The sequence below is a fragment of the Pantherophis guttatus genome, chromosome 3, assembly GCF_059756535.1.
Source record: "Pantherophis guttatus breed Tessera chromosome 3, ASM5975653v1, whole genome shotgun sequence".
In the NCBI taxonomy this organism is placed as follows: domain Eukaryota; kingdom Metazoa; phylum Chordata; class Lepidosauria; order Squamata; family Colubridae; genus Pantherophis; species Pantherophis guttatus.
In genome coordinates, this window is record NC_142065.1 from 4,288,018 (window position 1) to 4,314,230 (window position 26,213).

A 26,213-nucleotide genomic window follows, 5' to 3' on the forward strand; every position below is an offset into this window, starting at 1 on the left:
CTGAGAAAGACAGAAAGAGAGGGAAAGGGGGGGAGAGAGAGACAGAGAGAAACTGAGAGACAGAGAGGGAAAGGGGGAGAAAGAGAGGGAGAGAGAAAGAAAGAAAGAAAGAAAGAAAGAAAGAGAGAGAGAGAGAGAGAGACGGAATGGGGCGGAGAGACACATAGAGAGAGAGACTGAGAAAGACAGAAAGAGAGGGAAAGGGGGAGAAAGAGAGGGAGAGAGAAAGAAAGAGAGAGACAGAAAGAGAGAGGGAATGGGACAGAGAGACACAGAGAGAGAGAAATTGAGAAAGAGTGAGAAAGAGAGAGACAAAGAAAGAGAGAGATACTGAGAAAGACAGAAAGAGAGGGAAAGGGGGAGAAGGAGAGAGAGAGAGAAAGAAAGAGACAGAAAGAGAGAAAGAAACTGAGAAAGAGCGAGACAGAGAGAAAGATAAATTGAGGGTGGGGGGGGAAATAAGCCAGGCCGTGCCTCCCAACCAAACTCCATCTCCCAGCATCCAGCGCGGGCAGGCGGAGAAAGCATAGAGCGCGAGGGCGAGAGCGGCCAGGCGAGGAGGGAAAGCGAGCCGCTTCCGCTTCCGGCCAGCCTCGCTTTGGGCCCTGCGGTGGCGGCCGAGCCTTGTGCCGCCGCCATATTGTCTGTGTGAGGCCGGTGAGGCGGGTGGACGGTGGGGCGCCCGGCGGCTGCTGAGGTAACGGCGAGGCGGGGACGCTCCGAGGGGGGGGGCGAGCAGGGCGGTGGAGGGGGGAAACCCTTCCTGCAACCCCTTTGGCAGAGGGGCGGCGATGAATGGGGGGGGGCGCCGCTGTAGCCTCCAGGAAGGGAGGGGGAAAAAAAGGGGGGGGTCCGTGAATGGGGGCGCTGCTCCTGCCAACCCCTCCCCCCCCGCCCATGAGGCGAGGCTCCTTTGGGGTGGGCCTTTCCTCGCCCCCCCTCCCCCATTCCAGTGCTCCTTCCCCAACCTGGCGCCCTCTAGCTGCGCTACGTTCACCCCTCCCCCCACCACCAGAATGGGGTGGGGGGGGTGGATGGGAGCTTGGCAGGCGGGGCTGGGGAGGGAGGGAGGGAGGGTCTTCCACAAGGGGGAGAGGGACACACCCCTGTTTGCAAGGAAGTCTGGTTGGGGGGGCATTCTGGGGAAGGGGGGGACCAAGGACCCCTCCCCATATATCTAAACTAATGGGAGAGCAGGCAAGGGGACCCCCCCCCCAATAGGGAAGACTCATAGATTATGGGTTAAGATTCTCAACCGTGACCCCCCCCCCAATATATTTAAACTAATGGGGGAGGAGGCAGGGGGTCCCCCCCACGTAGGGAGGACCCTCAGATTCTGGGTTAAGATTCTCCCCCTCAACCAAGACCCCCCCTGCCCCATATATCTAAACTAATGGGGGAGCAGGCAGAGGGACACCCCTTCCCCCAAATAGCGAGGACCCTCAGATTCTGGATTGTCCACCACCAAGGACAACCCCTCCCCTAATCCTAGACCCTCTCCCCCCATATATCTAAACATTGGTGTTAGCATTAGATTTCCCCCCTCATGCTATGTAGCATATGGGGCAGGATCTGATGCTAATGCTACCACCAATATTTGGATATATGGAGGGGGGGGCTTGGTTTACATGGGGGGCTTAGTGGTGGAGAGTCTTAATTCAGAATCTCTATATGGGTGGGGGTGGGGGGTTATTTGCACCCCCATTCATTCATTCATTCCTCCCTCCCTCCCTCCTTCTAGGGCCAATTCGGGGAGGGGGGGTATGTCTTGGCTCCTGTTGAGATCCTGGCATCTGGCTGGAGGGGAAGGGAAAAAAAAAAGCTGCAACTCGTTGGCAGTGTGATATTGGCAGTGTGATATTGTCGTTGTGCGAACGGGGAGGGCGAAAGGGAGGCTGCCTGGGAGGTCTGCAGTGCTGCATCCTCCCAGCAATCTTTCTCGGGGTGGGGTGGGGGGGTGGCTGTGGGGTTACCAGCTGGGTTTCGTTGGAAGGGACTGTTAAATCCCAGTTTGCATCCTGGTTTATTATGACTGGGGCGCAGCAGGGCGTCCCAACACGTGTGTCATTTTGCTTGTGTGTTCAGGATCTCTTTCGTTGCTTTGAGGGATCTTTTTTCCCCCTCCTCTTTGATCAATTTTTATTTTCCTTCCCTGTGGTTTTCTGATAATTGAGCTGGGTGTCTGAGTGGGGCTCCAGTGTCTGGCAGCGGTAGAAATAATTATGGGTGGTTTAAATCATGCTTGTGGATCTCTTGAGTCAGAAGACCCTTTGCTCAGGAGTAGTTTCACTCTGAGGTTGTTTTCCTTTCCTGCTTTAAACTTTGTCGTCCCCTCACCCCCATCGCCCGGTTAAAAGAGAATATTTGTAACTCTGAACTGGGAGGTTCTTGGTGCTCTCCGAGCTTGCTTGTCTTCTTGCAGATGTTGCATTGCCAAACTTGGTAACATCATCAGGGTTGGAAGGGAGTGGGGTTTGTGGAAAGGAGGAGGAGCAGGACAGTAACAACAGAGGACTGTGGAGTCCTTGGTGCTCTCGGAGCTTGGTTGTTTTCTTGCAGACGTTTCGTGACCCAACTAGGGAACATCTTCAGTGCTACAAGGAAGTGGGGTTTGAGGAGGATTATGCTTGGTTTCATGACCCAACTAGGGAACATCTTCAGTGCTAAAAGGGAATGGGGTTTGCAGAGCAGAGGATGATAATTATGGGGTCACTGGTGCTCTCTGAACATAACAGTTCATGACCCAACTAGGTAATATCAGTGCTAATCTAACACTGATAATGTTATCTAGTTGGTTAACAAAACATCTTCAAGAAAATCCAGCTCAGAGAGCACCAAGGACCCCATAGTTTTCCTCCTCCACTCCACAAACCCCATTCCCTTATTTTTTTTTTTTAATTTGATTTATATGCCGCCCTTCTCCAGAGACTCAGGGCGGCTTACAATGCGCTAAGCAATAGCCTTCATCCTTTTGTATATTTATACAAAGTCAGCTTTTTGCCCCCACAAACTGGGTCCTCAATTTACCTACCTTAGAAAGGATGGAAGGCTGAGTCAACCTTGAGCCTGGGGAGATTCGAACTTACAGTAATTGCAGACAGCTGGTGTTAATCACAATGCTATCAGTCTGCTGAGCCACCAGGCCCTCCCTCTTTCCCTCCCTCCCTCCCTTCTTTTTCTTTCTTTCTTTCTCTCTCTTTCTTTCCCTCCCTCCCTTCTTTCTTTCCTTCTTTCTTTTTCCTCCCTCCCTCCCTTTTTTCTTTCTTTCTCTCTCTCTTTCTTTCTTTCTTTTTTTTAATTTGACTTATATGCCGCCCTTCTCCAGAGACTCAGGGTGGCTTACAGTGCGTTAAGCAATAGCCTTCATCCTTTTGTATATTTATACAAAGTCAGCTTATTGCCCCCACAAACCGGGTCCTCAATTTACCTACCTTAGAAAGGATGGAAGGCTGAGTCAACCTTGAGCCTTGGCAAGATTCGAACCTGCAGTAATTGCAGGCAGCTGGTCTTAATAAGCAGCTTAATAACAGGGTGCCTTAGACCACTGTACTACCAAGGCTCTTATAACACTGATGATGTTACCTAGTTGGGTAATGAAATGTCTGCAAAAAACCACCACCACCAAACTCAGAGAACATCAAGGGGCTTTTTCTCCTTACTACTGGTTGAATGTATTCAGGGCATCATTACTCCATCCCTCCGTCGGCAATCTTCAAGAGCCAGCTGGTGATTACTAAGCAATCCTGTGGGTTTAAAACAGTTAAGCAAAACTGTTTGGAAACTATTTCTTGTATTTAAAACTTGTTGAGGCTTTTCCAAGCCTGTTATTATAAGTAGAAATGTTATACAGGTAGTCCAGACTTTCTGTGGCTAAGCGAAACAGTGGTTAAGTGAGCATTGCCCCATTTTACGACTTCTGGCCACAGTTGTGAAATGAATCACTGCAGAAAGTTAAGTTAGCAACGGTTGTTAAGTGAATCTCCCTTCCCCATCGACTTGGCTTGTCAGAAGGTCGCAAAAGGGGATCACATGATCCCTGGACACTACAACCGTCTTAAAATATTGCCAAGCGTCTGAATCTTGATCACATGACCATGGGGACGCTGCAACGGTCGTAAGTGTGAAAAACGGTCCTAAGTCGCTTTTTTTCGGCGCCGTTGTAACTTCAAACGTTCACTAAACGAACTGTTGTAAGTGGAGGACTACCCGTAACGAAGATGGGGTGTTCCTGATCCTTGCAATTGAGGACGTAACATTTGCCTCTTACTCTCAATTTACTTCCGAAGGTGCATTTTTCCTGCATTTCCCAAAGTGTGTTGTATGTATCCTCCCTCTTTAATCATTGTGGGAAAACAGTCCTGGTTGCCAGGAATAACAGTGAAACTTGGGAGAGCCACATCCCACTGTTTTCCTAACAGGTGAGGGAGTGTGCCAAAAACATTGGTGCCAATAGTTCAGATATTGTGTAAGTTGTTCTTCCTACGATTCTGGAAGGATATGTAGAACATGCCTATATTTGTTGGATAGATTTGTTGATTTTATTATACCGTGTTTCCCTGAAAATAAGATCCCGTCTTATATTTTTTTGAACCCTGAAATAAGCGCTCGGCCTTATTGCCCTGCGCTCAAAAGCCCGATTGGGCTTATTATCAGGGGATAATGTCTTATTTTGGCGGAAACAGGGTAGATAGATAGATAGATAGACAGACAGACAGATGTAGTTAGGTAGGGGTAGGTAGATAGGTAGATAAGAGACAGATACGGAGATAGATAGATAGATAGATAGATAGATAGATAGATAGATAGATAGATAGATACTGTGTTTTCCTGAAAATAAGACCCTGTCTTATATTTTTTTGAACCCTGAAATAAGCACTCGGCCTTATTGCCATGTGCTAAAAACCCCGATTGGGCTTATTATCAGGGGATGCCTTATTTTGGGAGAAACAGGGTAGGTATCTATCAATCGATTGATCAGTCATTATTGTCTATCTGTCGTATTTCCATCTACCTATCTACCTACCCACCCACCCCTCTATTGTATATCTGCCTGTCTGTCTGTCTGTCTTTTTCCATCCATCCATCCATCCACCCCTCTATTGTATGTCAGGCTATTTCCTTCCTTCCATCCATTCATCTATCTCTCTAATCGTAACCATCCATCATCCATCTCTATTGTATATCTGTCTATTTCCATCTAGCTATCTACCGTGTTTCCCCAAAAATAAGACCCTGTCTTATATTTTTTTGAACCCTGAAATAAGTGCTTGGTATTGCCATGCGCTCAAAAGCCCAATTGGGCTTATCAGGGGATGTCTTATTTTGGGGAAAACAGGGTATTAATTTATTTTTTTAATAAAAAAAATAACCAAATGGATTTAACGAAACACAAATTGAACTTAATGGACAAAAAGAAGAACTAGCATGGGAAATTAAAAGTGCAAACAAACCAGGAAGATGGCTGGCATATAAATTAAAAAAAAGAGGAAAAAAAAAGAAAAATGAATTTATTATATGAATCTTCTTTTATTAGTTTTATTGTTTTTATATGAAGTTTTATATTCTGTAAGCCGCCTTGAGTCAGTCACCATGTGCGAATAGGCGGCAATATAAATTCTTTTAAATTAACTAACTAACTAACTAACTAACTGTGATAAATACAGGTAGTGCTGAACCTAGAATCACAACTGAGCCCAAAATTTCAGTGGCTAAGCGAGACAGTTGTTACATGAGTCTTGCCCCATTTTGCGCCCTTTCCTGCCACAGTCGTTAAGTGAATTGCCGCAGTTGTTAAGTTAGTCACACGGTTGTTAAGTGAATCTGGCTTCCCCATTGTCTTTGCTTGTCGGAAGGTCGCAAAAAGGGGATCGCGTAACCTTGGGACACTGCAACCGTCATAAGTACGAGTCAGTTGGCAAGCGTCTGAATTTTGATCATGGGGATGCTACAATGGTCGTACGTGTGAAAAATAGTCATAAGTTGCTTTTTAAAGTGTCATCGTAACTTTCAATGGTCACTAAGTGAACTGCTGTAAGTCGAGGACTACCTGTATAGGTAGTCCTCGACTTACAACCACAACTGAACCCAACATTTCTTTTGTTAAATGAGACAGCTGTTAAGTGAACTCTGTCCCATTTTAGTGCGTTCTTCGATTCTAAGTAACCGGTAGGGAAAGGGAAGGATTTACAGATAGTCCTCGAATTATGACCACAATTGAGCCCAACATTTCTGCTGCTAAGCGAGGCATTTATTAAGTGAGCCTTGCCCCATTTTACGACCTTTCTTGCCACAGTTGTTAAGTGAATCACTGCAGTTGTCACTTGGTTGTTAAATGAATCCGGCTTCCCCCATAGGCTTGCCAGAAAGTCACAAAAACTGATTGCATGACCCCAAGATACGGCAACTGTCATAAATATGAGGACCCAGTTGTGGGGGCAATAAGCTGACTTTGTATAAAATATACAAAAGGATGAAGGCTATTGCTTAGCACATTGTAAGCCGCCCTGAGTCTCCGGAGAAGGGCGGCATATAAATCAAATTTTTATATATATATATGTGTGTGTGTGTGTGTGTGTGTGTGTGTGTGTGTGTGTGTGTATATATGTATATATATATGTCAATTGCTAAGTGCCCAAATTTTGATCACGCGCCCATGGAGATGCTGCCAAGGTCATAAGTGTGAAAAACGGTCATAAGTCACTTTTTTCAGTGCACTTGTAACTTCGAACGTAAGTTGAAGACTACCTGTATGAGGAACCTGCCATATGTTTTGTGCTACTCAGATTTCTGAGGCGGGAGATTATAGAATCACAGAATCCCAGGGCTGGAAGGGACCTTGGAGGTCATCTAGTCCAACCCCCAGTCCTCATACCATCTCAGCTAAATGGTTGTCCAATCTTTTCTTGAAAACCTCCCGCGATGGAGCACCTGGAAGGCAAGCACTCCCACAGATTAATTGTTCTATAACTTTTTATACTACAATTTAATATATTCTTGATGATCTTGATGTTTTTCCCCCCTGTTTGTTTATAGGTATGGCTTCCAGGTCTCCATCAATACTGTGGAGAGAATGGTTCCTTCTCATACAGGTAGTCCTCAACTTACGACCTCAATTGAGCCCAACTAAGTGAGAAATATATTCAGTGAGTTTTGCCCCATTTTACGACTTTCCTTTGCCAGCGTTGTTAAGTGAACCACCGCCATTGTTAAGTGAATCTGATTTTCCCCTTGTCAGAAGGTCTCAAAAGGGGATCGCGTGACCCCTGGGAGACTGCAACTGTCGTAAATGCGAGTCTGTTAAGTGAATCACGTGGCCACGGGGATGTTGCAACGGTCGTAAGTGTGAAAAACGGCCATCGGTCACTTTTTTCAGTGCTGTCGTAACTTGGAACGGTTACTAAATGAACTGTTGTAAGTGGAGGACTGACTACCTGTATGAAGTTTTTGGTTTTTTTTTGGTAAACATCTGATCTTAGTGTCTTGGGAGGCTTTGTATCCTCTCCTCCTTAAAAATGACATGGATCTGAAGGCCCCACATTTAGCTGAATGTAGAAAGGTCTGTTTGAGTGGCATAAGGAATCTCCTAGTTTTTTTTTCCCCTTGTCTGTTTGATCATGGACTTTATACCGCGGCAAAAAGCTGTAAAATCGTGAATCAGCTGGAAACCTGTTTTACCTGCACGCAAAGGCATGTTGAATTGGCGAGTCCAAATTTGGTTGAAGAACTCAAAAAGAGTAGATTTGTTCATGGAATTCTTTGGATGGTTTATTTATTTATTTATTTATTTATTTATTTATTTATTTATGATTTGATTTGATTTGATTTGATTTGATTTGATTTGATTTGATTTGATTTGATTTGATTTGATTTGATTTGATTTGATTTGATTTGATTTATATGCCGCCCTTCTCCGAAGACTCAGGGCGGCTTACAATGTGCTCAGCAATAGCCTTCATCCTTTTGTATATTTATACAAAGTCAGCTTATTGCCCCGCGATTTGTTCATTCTTTGTGGTAGGAAAAAGCAAAATGGTAGTACAGACTTGGTAGTACAGTGGTCTAAAGCACCCTGTTATTAAGAACAGCTGCCTGCAATTACTGCAGGTTTGAATCTCGCCAAGGCTCAAGGTTGACTCAGCCTTCCATCCTTTCTAAGGTAGGTAAATTGAGGACCCAGATTGTGGGGGCAATAAGCTGACTTTGTATAAATATACAAAAGGATGAAGGCTATTGCTTAGCGCACTGTAAGCCGCCCTGAGTCTCCGGAGAAGAGCCGCATATAAATCAAATTAAAAAAAAAAAAATCACTGGCCTCTTTTATTTTATTTTATTTTATTTAGAAAATCCATATTGCTGCCATCTCGCACACGGCGACTCAAGGCGGCTTACAAGGATATAAAAACAGCCCATAAAAGAAATTAAACTAATAACACCCCTCCCCTATTAATGAAGTAATAGTTCTCGACTTACAACCACAAATGAGCCTAAATTGTTTGTTAAATCTTTGAGCCTAAGGCCAAGTTATCAAGTGACTTTTTACCCCACAGAGTCCCTCTGTGAGGGAGACGGACGGTTTAAAAACCTGACAGATAGATAAATAGATTTTATAAAAGCGCTATTGTATTCTAGAAACCTTCAAACTCAGACAAACAGGGAGAACTGAGACTTTCTGTGGGCTTATTTTCAAAGTAATCATAACCTTAATCTGTGCAGCCGAGCAAAGGAAAGTGTGAATAACAGGTAAATTCAGCTTCTTAATGTTATTTACAGAGAAGGTTAGCTCCCAAGCAGTTCTATTTTGTTGCCGTTGGGATGCCTACAGGTCAGGGTGGATAAAAATCAATGATTTTTTTAAAAAAATAAAAAAAATCAGATTTTTTTGATTTAAATCGGATTTTTTTTATTTTTATCAAATTTATTTTAACAAAAAACTTTTGGGGTAAAAATCTATCGTAAGATAGTTTTCTATTTAAGATACATAAATAATTTAGTTTATTCAGCATGAAATGAAGCTTAGTTCTGTAGCAGGAAGCTGTATATTCTGCAACACTGGGACTATCGGTGAGTCAGCAGTGGGTCAAAGGAGTAGCAGAGATGACAGTGGCTCTTTAAAAATTATGATTTAAATCGAGTTGATTTAAATCAAGCCTTTTACTAGTGATTTAAATCATGATTTAAATTGTGATTTAAATCAACTCGATTTAAATCAAATCCACCCTGCTACAGGTAGTCCTCGATTTATGACCACAATCGAGCCCTACATTTCTGTCGCTAAGCCAAACAGTTGTTAAGTGAACTTCGCCCCCTTTTGCAACCTGTCTTGCCACAGTTGTGAAATGAAACGCTGCAGTGGATATAAGCTAGTAACCCTGTTAAGCGACTCCAGCTTCCCTGTTGAGTTTGCTTGTCAAAAGGTCACAAAAGGGGATCAATCACATGACCTTGGAGCCCAGCAACCGTCATAAGTACGTGCCAGTTGCCAAGCGTCTGAATTTTGAAATCGTGTGGCCATGGGAATGCTGCAAGGGTGGTGTGAAAAACAGTCGTAAGTCACTTTTTTCAGTGCCGTAAAAACAGTCCCTAAACGAGCGGCCGTAAATTGAAAACTACCTGTATTTAGTTTTCTAACTTGAACCCAATGCCCTTCCAGTGGAGTTTCCTCAAACAATCCAGCTTTACAAGGTGAACCAATTAGTTGCCCATAAACCAAGTTTATTTAAACTTACCCTTAGTAAGAACTAGGAGGGGTTTTATAACATCTGTTAAACGCCGTTCCTGCTTTACCATTTTTTCTGAAAAGTTTTTCCACTGCAGCCAAGATTGGCATGGCGATGCCAACTAAATTTAAGAGCCGAGGTTGCCAATTGGGCATGTATTTCCCTGAAAATGGCTTCTTTTCATGAAATAACTATTATAGAATTTACTTCGTTTCTAACTCAGTTGTCTGTGTGCGTGTTTTTTTTTTTAAAAAGAACATCAAAAAGGCATACTTCAGTTAAAAGAACATTTGTGCCAAAAATGGGAGTTTGGGTGTCCAATAATATTGTGTTTCCTCGATAATAAGACCCTGTTATATATATATATATATATATTTTGCCACCAAAAAAAGGCACCAAAAGGTCTTATTTTTGGGGGGGATGGATGGGTGGAAATAGCAGTAGCATTTAGACTCATATATCGCTTCACAGTGCTTTACAGCCCACTCTAAGCGGTTTCCAGAGTCAACATATTTGCCCCCAACAATTTGGGGTCCTCATTTTACCAACCTCGGAAGGACAGAAGGCTGAGTCAACCTTGAGCCTGGTGAGATTTGAACTGCCAAATTACAGGTAGCCAGCAGTCAGCAGAAGTAGGCTGCAGTACTGCACTCTAACCACTGCACCACCGTGGCTCATAACACTGACACACCTCGCTCGTGTTGCCTGCAGCCTCCTTTTCACTGTCGGAGGCCTTCAGGAATTACTACTGCAGCTGGCAAGATTTTCCTGGAGGCTTCGGCAGCCGATAACAGAGCTCTGGATCGATCCGGAGCTCTGTTATCGGCTACAGAAGCCTTCCGGAAAGGCTTGTCGGCTGCAGAAGAAATGGGCTGGCAAGGGAGGTGTCAGGGTGTGCGAGGCCTGGCTGCAACTATCCAAAAGTAAGTAGTAGGGCAGCTCTCCCCACCCCCCATCCTCACCCTAGCTTAATTTTTACCCGTGCACCCTGGAGTAGGCAGGGTCTTAATTAGGGCTTATTCTCCAGCAGCGTGCCGAGAAAGGACATTCAGGTAAGACAACGTCCGTTTTCAGGATAGAGCTTATATTGTACACAGGTAAAAAAAAAATCAAGCTAGGACTTACTTTTGGAGTAGGTTGTATTTTCGGGAAAATACGGTAGGATAAGTGCAAAAAATGAAATTGTAGTAAAACAGAGATCCCAGGAACTTTCCCGGCTTTGTGGACTGGCGGGTGCGAGGGAAACGGTTACGCGTGAGCGGCGGGCGAGCACGTGGCAGCTCCATTTGCGCGAGGGACCTGGCCCACACTGCTCGCTGCTCACACAAATGGGAGCTTGCTCGCACACGCGGAGCTGTGTGCACAAGTGGAGTTGCATGCACGAATTCCTCAAATCCAATTTAAGTGTATCTCAACCATGGCGACTTTAAGATGGGCGGACTGCAACTCCCAGAATTCCCCAGCCAGCCATGGTTGACTGGGGAATTCTGGGAGTTGAAGTCCGTCCATCTTAAAAGCCACCAAGATTGAGAAATACTGTTTTAAAGATTTGAAATTAAGAGATGCAGAGAGTCTTTTTTTTTTTTTTTTTGCGCGATCACTTACGATATTTTTGTTGGAAACCGGTGCTTCTTCTTTCTGTCAAAAACCACTTATAGCAAATGGTGGGTTTGCTTAATGGCCATGCCATTCCCTTTATAATTGCCCTGTAGGCTTAGCAACCATTTCAAAAAGTTGAAAAATCAGTCATGACCACGTGGCAAATTTTTTTTTTTAAAAAAATTGATTTATATGCCGCCCTTCTCCGGAGACTCAGGGCAGCTTACAGTGCGCTAAGCAATAGCCTTCATACTTTTGTATATTTATACCAAGTCAGCTTATTGCCCCCATAATCTGGGTCCTCAATTTACCTACCTTAGAAAGGATGGAAGGCTGAGTCAACCTTGAGCCTTGGCGAGATTCGAACCTGCAGTAATTGCAGGCAGCTGGTCTTAATAACCAGCTTAATAACAGGGTGCCTTTAACCACTGTGCTACCAAGGCTTATTTCCCAATCCCTGACCGTAATAGCGGGCACAATTACTGTCATAAGGACAGACAAGGACTCCGTGTACAGCAACACGGGTAGTCCTCAACTTACGACCACAATTGAGCCCCAACATTTATGTTGCTAAGTGAGACATTTGTTAAGTGAGGTTTGCCTCCTTTTAGGACTTTCCTTGCCGCATTTGTGAAGTGAGTCACTGCAGTTGCAACTGTGCACTTTCTGGTTTTTGTTTGAAGACGTTTCGCTTCTCATCCAAGAAGCTTCTTCAGCTCTGAAAGGATGGTGGAGGATGGAAGGATTGATACTCCTTGCAGACAGTTGGTCCTTTGCATCCTTTTGGAGAGTCATTGAGGCCACTTGGAGGTTTAAGGACTACCTGTATACTGATTTTGGCCTTGGCCTCGCTAGTTGCGCCTCTGAATTATTTCTCTCCGCTGATCATAAAGTATGATGAGGGTGAGGGTGATATTTCCCCCTGGGATGAGTCAAGATGTTTTGCATCTTTGCAAGAGACGCTTCGAGAGATGACACAGCACACTCCTTGCACCCCCCCCCCCTTATTAATGGTGCAAATTCAGGAAAACTTGCTCACAGAGGTAGAATATTTGGGAGGAGAGTTTCTAAATATCTTGTGGAGTGTTTTTTTTTTTTTTTTGAACGTGGCTTTTATATTTAGTCGCTTTTCTCACGTCTTCCCTTCCAAAGGTGGGAGGTGATATCTTTTAAAACATAAGTGTCAGATAAATTGGGTACAGAAATATGGGTCTTCTTTTCGTGGAGACTTTTGCGTGGAAGGAGAAAAAGGAAGTTTTGTTTTCTACTGATCGCCCCTTTCCCTTTTTAGGAAAATCTAGGGGAGGCTTTCCGAGTCTTCAGCTTGCTCCTCCTTATGGGAGTGGTAGTCCCAACCATCTGAAGGAGGGGTCTCCAACCTTGGCAACTTTAAGCCTGGCAGACTTCAACTCCCAGAATTCCACAGCAAGCTTTGCTGGCTGTGGAATTCTGGGAGTTGAAGTCCGCCAGGCTTAAAGCTTTGCTGGCTGTGGAATTCTGGGAGTTGAAGTCCGCCAGGCTTAAAGCTTTGCCGGCTGTGGAATTCTGGGAGTTGAAGTCCGCCAGGCTTAAAGCTTTGCCGGCTGTGGAATTCTGGGAGTTGAAGTCTGCTAGGCTAAAAGCTTTGCCGGCTGTGGAATTCTGGGAGTTGAAGTCCGCCAGGCTTAAAGCTTTGCCGGCTGTGGAATTCTGGGAGTTGAAGTCTGCTAGGCTTAAAGCTTTGCCGGCTGTGGAATTCTGGGAGTTGAAGTCCGCCCGACTTAAAGCTTTGCTGGCTGTGGAATTCTGGGAGTTGAAGTCCGCCAGGCTTAAAGCTTTGCTGGCTGTGGAATTCTGGGAGTTGAAGTCCGCCAGGCTTAAAGCTTTGCCGGCTGTGGAATTCTGGGAGTTGAAGTCCGCCAGGCTTAAAGCTTTGCCGGCTGTGGAATTCTGGGAGTTGAAGTCTGCCAGGCTTAAAGCTTTGCTGGCTGTGGAATTCTGGGAGTTGAAGTCCGCCAGGCTTAAAGCTTTGCCGGCTGTGGAATTCTGGGAGTTGAAGTCTGCTAGGCTTAAAGCTTTGCTGGCTGTGGAATTCTGGGAGTTGAAGTCCGCTAGGCTTAAAGCTTTGCCGGCTGTGGAATTCTGGGAGTTGAAGTCCGCCCGACTTAAAGCTTTGCTGGCTGTGGAATTCTGGGAGTTGAAGTCTGCTAGGCTTAAAGCTTTGCTGGCTGTGGAATTCTGGGAGTTGAAGTCCGCCAGGCTTAAAGCTTTGCTGGCTGTGGAATTCTGGGAGTTGAAGTCCGCCAGGCTTAAAGCTTTGCCGGCTGTGGAATTCTGGGAGTTGAAGTCCGCCAGGCTTAAAGCTTTGCCGGCTGTGGAATTCTGGGAGTTGAAGTCCGCCAGGCTTAAAGCTTTGCCGGCTGTGGAATTCTGGGAGTTGAAGTCTGCTAGGCTTAAAGCTTTGCTGGCTGTGGAATTCTGGGAGTTGAAGTCCGCTAGGCTTAAAGCTTTGCCGGCTGTGGAATTCTGGGAGTTGAAGTCCGCCCGACTTAAAGCTTTGCTGGCTGTGGAATTCTGGGAGTTGAAGTCTGCTAGGCTTAAAGCTTTGCTGGCTGTGGAATTCTGGGAGTTGAAGTCCGCCAGGCTTAAAGCTTTGCTGGCTGTGGAATTCTGGGAGTTGAAGTCCGCCAGGCTTAAAGCTTTGCCGGCTGTGGAATTCTGGGAGTTGAAGTCCGCCAGGCTTAAAGCTTTGCCGGCTGTGGAATTCTGGGAGTTGAAGTCCGCCAGGCTTAAAGCTTTGCTGGCTGTGGAATTCTGGGAGTTGAAGTCCGCCAGGCTTAAAGTTGCCAAGGTTGGAGACTCCTGATATGAAGAATATAATTGGATTATTGATTATCATACTCTGATCTAAATTGAGGTATAGGTAGTCCTTGACTTACGACTACAATTGAGCCTCAAATTTATGTGGTTAATTAAGTGGGACAATAGAGCCCCAAACTTACGTTTGGTTGCAAACTTAGGTTAGGTCGCAAAAGGGGGTCATATTGAGCCCGGGACACTGCGACCATCATAAATATGAACCAATTACCAAGGGTCTGAAGTTTGATCATGTGACCACGGGAATGTTGCAATGTTCGTAAGTATGAAAAATGGCCTTAAGTCACATTTTTCAGTGCTGTTGTAACGGACACTAAACGAACCACTAAACGTAAGTCTATATTTGCAGAAATTAAAAGCTGAAAGCTGCATCTATTAGAAACGCAAGACGAAATCGACATGGCCTCCACGTTTCTGCCATTGCAGCACAAAACCATCCAGAATCTCCGAAACTATGGAGCATGTGTTTGATTTCCATTCTTTGGTTCCCTCTTTTTTTCTTTTTGCAGTCATGGCCTTTTTCTCTTTTCCTTGCAAATAATAGACCTCTGTGAAATAGGGAATATTCCACACACACTGCGGAATACTTTTAACATTTAAAAACAGCTCCGATGGAGGGCGTAACATATTTTGAGCTCTCTCAACTCAACACCAACACCTAGATTTGTAAAAAAAATCAAAAATTAAAAAAGGCTGAGAATCAGGGTGGATAAAAATCAATGATTTTTAAAAAAAATAATTTAAAAAATCAGATTTTTTTGATTTAAATCGGATTTTTTTGATTTTTATTGAATTTATTTTAATAAAAAACTTTTTGAGGTAAAAATCTATCGTAATATAGTTTTCTATTTAAGATGCATAAATGATTTAGTTTATTCAGCATGAAATGGAGCTGAGTTATGTAGCATGAGGCTGTATATTCTGCAACACTGGGACTATCGGTGAGTCAACAGTGGGTCAAAGGAGTAGCAGAGATGACAGTTGCTCTTTAAAAATTATGATTTAAATCGAGTTGATTTAAATCAAGCCTTTTTACTAGTGATTTAAATCATGATTTAAATCAATTCGATTTAAATCAAATCCACCCTGCTGAGAATAACTCCGAATTATTCCCCCCCCTTTTTATAAAGGATAATATTTGTAGCTCAGGGTTGAAATGAGGGTGCTCTCTGAACTGGGTTATTTTCTTGTGGACGTTTCATGACCCAGCTAGACAACATGATCAGTGTTAGAAGGGTTTGCAAAGGAGAGGAGGAGGGGGAGAGGTCCTTGGTGCTCTCTTAGCTTTGTCGTTTTCTTGCTTTCTTGCAGATATTTCATGACCCAGCCAGGTAGCGTCATCAGTGGATTGCAACAGGGTGGATTTGATTTCAATCAAGTCGATTTAAATCGTGATTTAAATCATTAGTAAAAAGCCTTGATTTAAATCGGCTCGATTTAAATCATCATTTTTAAAGAGCAACTGTCATCTCTGTCCCACAGCAGCTCCTCCTCTGACCCGCCGTTGACTCACCGATAGTCCCAGCCACTTTAATGGGACAGGTGATGATGCGGCAGAGACACAACAAGGTGAGGGACATGGCGGGCAGCAGCTGAGTGGATTACCCGCTAACAGGTGCTGCCATGATGGATCTGACATGACAGGTGCTCTTTAATATATTTATAAGCTGCTTAGAAGGTTTCACTTTCATTTTTATCGCTTGCCCTTCTTCCGTCACACTTAGAGCCTGGTGGTACAGATGCTTTTCTCTTCAAACAATCATACAGTTTATAGTGTACATAGATTTGTGAAAACAAGGGGATAAGGGAATATTCCTGAACTTTTGCGATTGCGTTTTGCGATTGATCTCATGGTTTCCTGTGAAATTGTGTGAATGCATCAATGCAGTGCAGGTTATCACAGCTTGCAGAGCTTGGATTCATTGAATGAGTTTACCAAAAAAGGTAAATATTGCAGAATATACAGCCTTATGCTGCATAACTAGGCTCCATGCTGAATAAAATAAATATTTATTGAATTTATATTGTCCCCTATTCGCCCATGGCGACTCAAGGCAGCTTACAGAATATAAAAGCTCATTTAAAACAATAAAACTAATAAAAAGAATCAAATAAATTAATATACTAATACTGTACTGTACTGTACTGTACTAATACTATACTATAATATACTATACTAATACTATAATATACAATACTAATACTAATACTAATACTAATACTATTATACTGCCATACTCTCCAGCCTCAGTAACAGCCGATCACACGAGCCATTGAATGGGCTCCATCCTGCTCTGGGTTCCCCAGGCCGCTGGCAGAACCAGATCTTCAGCGCCTTCCGGAAGAAGTGCTGAAGAAGAAGAGTGGGGGGGTCATTCTAATCTCTGGGGGGCGGGATGATGTTCCAGAGAGAGGGAGCCACCACGGAGAAGGCCCTTCTTCTGGGTCCCACCAGGTGTATCTCCCTCGGGGATAAATATATTTTTTTCCCCCTCCAAAAGCATTTTATGAAAATAAATTTGATGAACATCAAAAAAATCCGGTTTAAATAAAAAATTCGTTTTTTTTTAAAAAAAGAAATTGATTTTAATCCACTTTGGCTTGCAGAGAGAGGAGGGGAAAGACGATAAAGTTGTTGTTGTTGTTATTATTATTATTGTTATTACTACTGTGGGGTCCTTGGTGCTCTCTGAGTTTGGTTGTTTTCTTGCAGACCTTTCATGACCCAACTAGGGAATATCATCAGTGTCTGCTTTTGAACGAATGCCGTTCAAGAACGAAAATGGAACAGAAAGCATAGGGTTTATGCGTTTTGTGAGCAGAAGCATTTTACACACACACACACACACACACACACACACACACACACACACACACACACAGAGCATCCCCCCCCCCACCCTCCCAGCAGTGCACTTGCAGCTCTCTGGTCTAAGGACTTGCAATCTGACTGCTGGAACCTGCGTGAAAAGCTAAAGCAACGGTGTCAAATTCAAGGTGAGGTGGCGCAGTGGTTAGAGTGCAGTACTGCAGCTACTTCAGCTGACTGCTAGTTCAGCAGATCAGCGGATCAAATCTCACCGGCTCAAGGTTGACTCAGCCTTCCGTCCTTCCGAGGTGGGTAAAAAGAGGACCCAGATTGTTAGGGGGCAATATGCTATTTAGTATACTGTCTTTGGTGTAAGCCGCCCAGAGTCCTCGGGGAGAGGGCCGCATAGAAATATAAATAATAAAAATAAGGCCTGGGGCCCGGACCCGGCCTGCAGGGTCCTTTGATCTGACCCGTGGAGGGGGGCCCCTCGCTGGAAACAGTGAAGGACCGGCCTGCGGTGCTTCTGCCAGTGAAAACAAAGCTCGGGAGGGCCGCGTGCAGCCCCTCCAAGCTCCATTTTCGCTGGCAGAGGGTTGCAGGAGACCGTCGCAGCCAAAAACGGAGTCCGGGAGTCCGTTTTCACTGGCAGAGCGCTTGGTCCACCACGGGTGCCCCCCTCCCCCAACACGGGTGATGTTGAGCTGGCCACGGCCCCCCCTCCTCCCCCCACCCAAAGTCAACACAAACCTTGATGCGGCCCTCAATGAAATGGGAGTTTGACACCCCTGAGCTAACTCCTCCTCCGTCGGTCCCGGTTTCAACAATCCTAACTGCCCCAAAGGCGCTGGAGATGGGAAGAGCAGAATCGTGCTTTGGCGGGTAGGCCGAATAATGGATGATGGAACCGGCAGAAATTGGAATCAGGTGCTCCGTTTCAAGCCGGAGAACAGGAAATGGGAGTCAAATGGGAACAAAAGAGCAGGGCTGGGCAGTCTCTAATTGCTTAACAAATCTTAAAACAAAAACAACAATAACAAAAAAACCCAACAACATCCAGAGCCATCCAACGAAAAGAGAGAGAGAGAGAGAGATTCCTGGGGGATTGGCATGGGATCCAGAAACAGGAAGCCTTCTCACATCATCAGGGTGTCTCCCCAAACCCCCCTCGCCCCCCCCAAGAGTCAGTCGGTCAGTCTGTCTAATTTTAAAGAGATACCATCTTCTTCCCTCTATTTTTTAAGATACCATCTGTGCAGTTTTTAAAAGATATCCCCTTCTCTCTCTCTCCCTCTCTCTTGATATATCAATCAATCACTCTCTCCATCCATTATCCATCTATTTCCTTCCTTCCTTCCCCTCCCCTCCTCCTTCCCCTTCAGCTGCTTATCTTCCTCCTCCTCCGTCCCTCCCTCCTCCTCTCTTCCTTCCTTACCCCTCCATCTATTTCCTTCCTTCCCCTCTCCTCTTCCTTCCTTACGCTTATCCCTTCCTTCCTTCCTCCTCACCTCCTCTTCCTTCCTTACCCTTCCTTCCTCCTCCCTTCCCCTTCCTTCCTTCCCCTCCCCTGCTGTCTTCCTTCCTTCCCCTTCCCTTCCCCTTCCTTCCCCTCCCCTCCTGTCTTCCTTCCTTACTCTTATCCCTTCCTTTCTTCCTCCCCTCCTCTCTTCCTTCCTTACCCCTTCCTTTCTTCCTCCCCTCCCCTTCCCTCCCCTCCCCTCTCCTCTCTTCCTTCCTTACCCTTTACCTACCTTCCTTCCTCTGCTCTCTTCTTTCCTTACCCCTCCCTTCCCCTTCCTTCCCCTTCGCTCCTGTCTTCCTTCCTTACCCTTATCTCTTCCTTTCTTCCTCCCCACCTCTCTTCCTTCCTTACCCCTTCCTTCCTCCCCTCCCCTCCTCTCTTCCTTCCTTACCCCTTCCTTCCTCCCCTCCCCTCCTCTCTTCCTTCCTTACCCTTTACCTACCTTCCTTCCTTCCTCTGTTCTCTTCTTTCCTTACCCCGCCCTTCACCTTCCTTCCTAACTTCCGCCTCCCCCTCCCCTTCTTCCTGTTATTTCTTTCTTTCTTTCTTTCTTCCTGTTATTTCTTTCTTTCCTTCCTTCCTTCCTTCCTTCCTTCCTTCCTTCCTTCTTTTCTTCCTTTCTTTCTCTTTTCTTCCTTCCTTCCTTCCTTTCTCTTTCCTTCCTTCCTTCCTTCCTTCCTTCCTTCCTTCCTTTCTCTTTCTTTCCTTCCTTCCTTTCTTTCTTCCTTTCTCTTTCTTTCTTTCCTTCCTTCCTTCCTTTCTCTTTCCTTCCTTCCTTCCTTCCTTCCTTCCTTCCTTCCTTCCTTCCTTCCTTCCTTTCTTTTTCTTTCTTTCTTTCTTTCTTTCTTTCTTTCTTTCTTTCTTTCTTTCTTTCTTTCTTTCTTTCTTTCTTTCTTTCTTTCTTTCTTTTGTCTCATCTATATGTCTTATTGCTATAAGTGACATTCTGGTACATTTTGGTTCCTCTTTGGACTCTTTGGTTTTCTGTCGTATAACATAGTTATTTATTTCATTTTAGTTATTTATTAAATGTATTTGCCACCCATGTCGCCATGGATTACAGGGATGCCCTTCATGTACAGGTAGTCCTCGACTTAACAACACTTCGTTTAGTGACCGTTCAAAGTTACAGCGGCACTGGAGAAAATGATGGACCGTTTTTCATGGTTACGACCTTTGTGGCATCCCCAGGGTCACGGGATCAAAACTCCGATGTTTGGCAACTGATTCACACTTATAACCGTTGCTATATCCCAAGGTCCCATTTGGAGACCTTCTGGCCAGCAAAGTCAATGAGGAAGCTGGATTCACTTAACAACCGGGTTACTCACATCAACGGCAATGATTCACTTAACGACTGAGGCAACCAAGGATGGAAGGCTGAGTCAACCTTGAGCCTGGTGAGATTTGAACTTGCAGTAATTGCAGGCAGCTGGTGCTACTTAACAGCACTTTAGTCTGCTGCACCACCAAGGCTCTTTTTTTTCTTTTCTTGTGCTGATCAAGCTATGCTGAAAACGAAAATGAAAGTAAAGCAGGCTGTTTGCTGCAAAGGGGCAAAATTTTGCTCAGAGGCAGAGGGAGATTTCTTTTTCTTCTTTTCCTTACCAAAGAAGGTAGGTGCGTCTTATACTCCGAAAAATACGGTAGTTGTGTTTTTTATTGGTAGTCCTCGAGTTACGACCGTAATGGAACCTGCCATTACGATCGTAGGTCATGAAGGGTGCAAATCAGGTCATCCACATGACTGACCTGATTTTACAACCTTTTTTTTTTTTTTTGTGGCGGTCATGAAGTGAAACTGCAGTCATTAAGCGAACCAGCGGTTTGCTACAGGCCAGGTTTGCCGAAAACCGGAAGGAAAGGCTGTTTTTTCAGCAAAACATCATAAAATACGTAAAATGTCGTCATGGGATGGAACCTGATGGCTGCAGGTCTGGCTTGATTATCAAACACCCCCCCCCTCCCCGGAAGCGTGGTCACGTGACCCCGAGAGGGGTGGACATTGCAACTTCTTAGGTCAGGGACATCCGTCGTAACTTCGAGTGGCCGTTATGCGAGTGCTTGTAAGCCGTGGACTATCTGCATTATGCAAACTGGCACGGCTGGTCTAGTGAAGAGAAGGACCAGGGGAGACAGGATAGCATCTTCCAATAATTTGAGGGGCTGCCACAGAGAGGAGGAAGGGATCAAGCTGTTTTTACCAAAGCACCCGAAAGGCAGACAAGGAATAATGGGTGGAAACTGACCAGGGAGAGATTCAACCTAGAAATAAGGAGAAACAGTGAGAACAATCAACCCATGGAACAGCTTTTGCCTTCAGAAGTTGTGGGAGCTTCATCACTGGAAGCTTTCAAGAAGTGACTTGACTGCCAACTGGCAGAAATGGTGTAGGGTCTCCTGCTTGGCTGGTGGGTTGGACTAGATGACCTACAAGGTCCCTTCCAACTCTGTTAATCTGACTCTATTTAAAATGATCAAAGCAGACCTGGATGCTAAAACATACGATGAACGGTTGCAGGAACTGGGCCTGGCTAGTCTAGTGAAGAGAAGGACCAGGGGAGACAGGAGAGCATCTTCCAATATTTGAGGGGCTGCCACAGAGAGGAGGAAGGGGGTCAAGCTATTTTCTAAAGCACCTGAAGGCCAGACAAAGAATAATGTATGGAAACTGACCAAGGAGAGATTCAACCTAGAAATAAGGAGAAATTTTCTGACAGTGAGAGCAATCAACCCATGGAACAGAAGTTGCCTTCGGAAGTTGTGGGAGCTTCATCATTGGAAGCTTTCAAGAAGAGACTGGACTGCCATCTGTCAGAAACAGTGTAGGGTCTCCTGCTTGGGAGTGGGGTTAGACTAGATGACCTACAAGGGTCCCTTCCAACTCTGTTAATCTATAAACCTGTGCAGATAGTCGCGTTCTCGGGGTGGATCGTGCCACAAGCGAGAGCGATCCCTCCAGAGAACAGAAAGTGGGTCATTGGTTCTCAGAAAAATCTCTCGCCCTGCCCTCAAAGCACGCCAGTTCCGTGCGGCGTGCAAGGGAAAAAAAACCCAAAACAGAACATTTTGCACATCCCCGCTGAAGCTTCCCTACAGTTTACAACATCCTAGCCACCGAGTACGATGTGCTGCCAAAATTAACTTTGGTGGAGCTCTGGGTTATGGCGAAACGGGAACGGAGGTGTCCCCACACTGGTTAGAGGTAGGGATGGGTAAAATGCCCAGCTTTGGTGGGTGGGGGGATTGGGGTGGGATGGGGGGGGGGGAAGCCAGACCTTAAAGCATTACTATCTGTCTCATTGTGCCAGTGGGTGCACGAGTTATTGCAGTTCCTGCATAGGGCAGAGAGTGTCAAACTTGGATGGCTGCCACGGCTGAGAGATGGAAGATATATATAGATATATAGATAGATATATACACTGCTCAAAAAAATAAAGGGAAGACAAGCAGAAGACATCCGAGATCTGAATGAATGAAATAGCCTTATTAAATACTTTGTTCGTTACATACAGTAGTTTTGTGTTCCCTTTAGTTGTTTGAGCAATGTATAAACTACTATATGTAAAGAACAAAGTATTTAATAAGGCTATTTCATTCATTCAGATCTCGGATGTCTTCTGCTTGTCTTCCCTTTATTTTTTTGAGCAGGATAGATAGATAGATAGATAGATAGATAGATAGATAGATAGATAGATAGATAGATAGATCTGCAAATATCTTTATGTAACTCGGTGCTAATCTTTAGTCACTCAGAGACCAGTGAGTAGAATTACTGTGCAGAAATTACAGAAAACAGAAATAGTTAATGATAATAAAATGCAAAAGAAAGAAGATTGTGTACGTACACACACAGAGAGACATATCTATATACACATGCACATGTATATACATACATTATATATATGTATGTATATATGCGGTGGCTCAGCGGCTAAGATGCTGAGCTTGTCGATCGAAAGGTTGGCAGTTCAGCGGTTCGAATCCCTAGTGCCGCATATAACGGGGTGAGCTCCCGTGACTTGTCCCAGCTTCTGCCAACCTAGCAGTTCGAAAGCATGTAAAAAATGCAAGTAGAAAAATAGGGACCACCTTTGGTGGGAAGGGAACAGCGTTCCGTGCACCTTTGGCGTTGAGTCATGCTGGCCACATGACCACGGAGACGTCTTCGGATAGCGCTGGCTCTTCGGCTTTGAAACGGAGATGAGCACCGCCCCCTAGAGTCAGGAATGAGTAGCACATACGTGCAAGGGGAACCTTTACATATATGTATATGTAATAACACACGCATACACACAGACACATATATATTTATATATTCTAAAATATTTAAAATGTAGGTAGTCCTTGACTCCCAACAGTTCGTTTAGTGATCATTCAAAGTTACAACGGCACTGATAAAAGTGGCCTAGGACCATTTTTCACACTTATGACCATTGCTGCATTCCCAGGGTCAAGTAATCAAAACTCAAAAGCTTGACTCATATTTATGACGGTTGCAGTATTTCTGAGCTCACTGGATCCCCTTTTGCGACCTTCTGACCAGCAAAGTCAATGGGGGGGAAGCCAGTTGACAACTTAGCAACTTACTAACTTAACAACTGTGGCGATTCGCTTAACGTCTGTGGCAAGGAAGGTCGTATCTATCATCTGTCTTATCTTGATAGGAACTGGGTATGTCTAGTTTAATGAAGAGAAGGACTAGGGGAGACATGATAGCAGTCTTCCAATATCTCAGGGGCTGCCCCAAAGAAGAGGGAGTCAAGCTATTCTCCAAAGCACCTGAGGGCAGAACAAGAAGCAATGAATGGAAACGAATCAAGAAGACCTCCAAGGTCCCTTCCAACTCGGTTATTCTGTCCTCTCTCTCTCTCTCTCTCTCTTATCTATCGATCTATTTAATCTATCTAATCTAGCTATTGAACTGTCGATCTATCTAATCCTGAGGTCTTCAAACTTGGCAGCTTTAAGACTTGTGGACTTCAACTCCCAGAATTCCCCAACCACGCTGGGGAATTCTGGGAGCTGAAGTCCTCAGGTCTTAACAGTTGCCAAGGTTGGGCACTGCTGCTCTAAGTGGCAGAAATGTTTCACTTCCTTCCTGCCAAAAAAGCCAACACAGTTCTAGGCGTGAAGTGTTAATACCACTTTATAAGGCCTTGGTAAGGCCACACTTGGAATCCTGCACGCAGTTTTGGTCGCCACGATGTAAAAAAGATGCTGAGACTCTGGAAAGAGTGCAGAGAAGAGCAACTAAGACAATTAAGGGCCTGGAGGCTAAAACATACGAAGAACATAGCCTGACTAGATGGCTCAGTGACTAAGACAGAGAGCTTGTCGATCAGAAAGGTCGGCAGTTCGGCGGTTCGAATCCCTAGTACAGGTGGTCTGCATGGGCAGGGGGTTGGACTAGATGACCTCCAAGGTCCCTTCCAACTCTTGTTATTCTATTCTATTCCTTCTGCAGAAGTAAACCCTCCCTTTTAATAACAAGCTTTAGCCTAGCTCAGTGATGGCTAACCTTTTTGCCATCGCGTGCCAGGAGAGGGGGGGGCGGGGGAGGGTCACGCACGCACGTGCCCACTCGCATGCGTGCGCAACCCCCTCCCCGTCCCCCCCCCGCTCCTCGCACATGATGGCCTGGTAGGCCCGTTTTTCTTTCTTACCTGGTTCCAGATCCTCTCTCTGTATGTGGGAAGGGCGGAAACAGCCTTTCCCAGTCCCTTGGAGGCCCTACGGAGGCTGAAAGGGCCCATTTCCCCACTCCCGGTGGGACAGGAAGTGACGTTTTTTTCCTGTCCCCAGCCTCCAGAACCTCTCTAGGAGTCTCTAGGAGCCTCTCTAGGAGTCTGTAGGAGCCTCTCTAGGAGTCTCTGGAGGCTGGGGACAGGAAAAAAGTCACTTCCTGTCCCACCGGGAGTGGGGAAATGGGCCCTTTCAGCCTCCGTAGGGCCTCCAAGGGACTGGGAAAGGCTGTTTCCGCCCTTCCCACATACACAGAGAGGATCTGGAGCCAGGTAAGAAAGAAAAACGGGCCTTCCCCACCCCCCACCAGGCCCTCCAGAGGCAGGAAACAGCCTGTTTCCCTACTTCTGGTGGGCCCAGAGGGCCCGAAAATCAGCTGGCCGGCGCGCGCATGCGCCCCAGAGCTGAGCTGGCGTGCCCCCTAATATGGCTCCGCGTGCCACCGGTTCACCATCACGGGCCTAGCTCCTTGATACAGTTTTAATCCAAATATGGAACTGTTTCGTTACCTAGCTTGGGAGTGTCGATTCCTCTCTTTAGCATCCTTGCACTTTTTTTTTTTGTCTTCTCAGTGAAGAAGAATACTCAGATCCCCATCGGAGGCAATCCTGGGTGTTGATCCAGAAGCCGGAAGAAGCGCAAAGGACAGATCCGTAGCCCAGCTCCACCTGCCAGCCTATCCAGCATGTCGGGGCCTGTGCCAAGCAGGGCCAGAGTTTACACAGATGTAAATACACACAGACCACGGGAATACTGGGATTACGAGTCGCACGTGGTGGAGTGGGGGTAAGTGTCCCTGGCCTAGAAGTTGGCCTGTTTGGCTTTTTGGTGCCAAAGCTCTTGTAACACTGCTAGGTTTTATTCCGTTCTATAACTCTATTCTGTTCTATGGAGATTCACAGTCCTCCAGGTCATGGTTGTCCCAAAGGTGCTTTTTTCAGGAGGCCACTGGACTTTCTTATTTTTTTTCTTTTGAAGGCGTTTCGCTTCTCACCCAAGAAGCTTCTTCAGCTCTGACCGGATAGTGGGGAAGGGAAGGATTGATACTCCTTGCAGACAGCTGGTCATTTGCATCCTTTTAGACAGTCGTTGAGGCCACTTGGAGGTTTGTCTGTGTCCTCAGGCTCACCTGAGTAGTGCAGATGGGTGTGAACTTTCTTGGAACTGTTGAAAAGACTGTGGTGTAGTCTATTCTGTGTCTATTTTGTTCTGTTCCTTATTCTGTTCTATTTTCTGCTCTATTCTATTTTCTGCTCCATTTTATAATCTCCTCCTCTCCCCTCCCCTCCCCTCCCGTCCCCTCTCTTTTCTCTTTTCTGTTTTCTTCTCCCATTCTTCTTTTCTCTGTTTTCTTCTTCCATTTTTCTCTTCCCTCTCCTCTCTTTCCTCTTTTCTCCTTCCCATACCATGTGTGCCACCACACTCCACCACCAGGTGGAGCCAGAACTACTGGTGATTGGCCCAGAGTCACCTAACCGTCTTTCATGCCTAAGGTGGGACTAGAACTCACCCTCCCCTGGTGATTGGCCCAAAGTCACCCAGCCATCTTTCATGCTTAAGGCGGGACTAGAATTCACAATCTTCTGGTGATTGGCCCAAAGTCACCTAACCGTCTTTTATGCTGAAGGTGGGACTAGAACTCACCCTCCCCTGGTGATTGGCCCATCTTTCATGCTTAAGGCGGGACTAGAATTCACAATCTTCTGGTGATTGGCCCAAAGTCACCCAGCCATCTTTCATGCTTAAAGTGGGATTAGAATTCAAAAGATTTGGTAGTACAGTGGTCTAAGGCACCCTGTTATTAAGCTGGTTATTAAGACCAGCTGCCTGCAATTACTGCAGGTTCGAATCTCACCAGGCTCAAGGTTGACTCAGCCTTCCATCCCTTCTAAGGTAGGTAAATTGAGGACCCAGATTGTGGGGGCAATAAGCTGACTTTGTATAAATATACAAAAGGATGAAGGCT

At 45.4% G+C, this 26,213-nt stretch overlaps 1 protein-coding gene across 1 annotated transcript in view; it reads left to right on the forward strand.

The window, feature by feature from the left end:
- Positions 1-560: 560 nt before the first annotated feature.
- CSNK2A1 (casein kinase 2 alpha 1) overlaps positions 561-26,213 on the forward strand; it is a 54,882-nt gene continuing 29,229 nt past the window's right edge. Inside the window, exons 1-2 of the mRNA XM_087888986.1 lie at positions 561-697; positions 24,820-25,033. Of these exons, the coding sequence (XP_087745112.1) occupies positions 24,933-25,033 (101 nt within the window). The 5' untranslated portion in view covers positions 561-697; positions 24,820-24,932. The remainder of the gene's footprint in view (positions 698-24,819; positions 25,034-26,213) is intronic.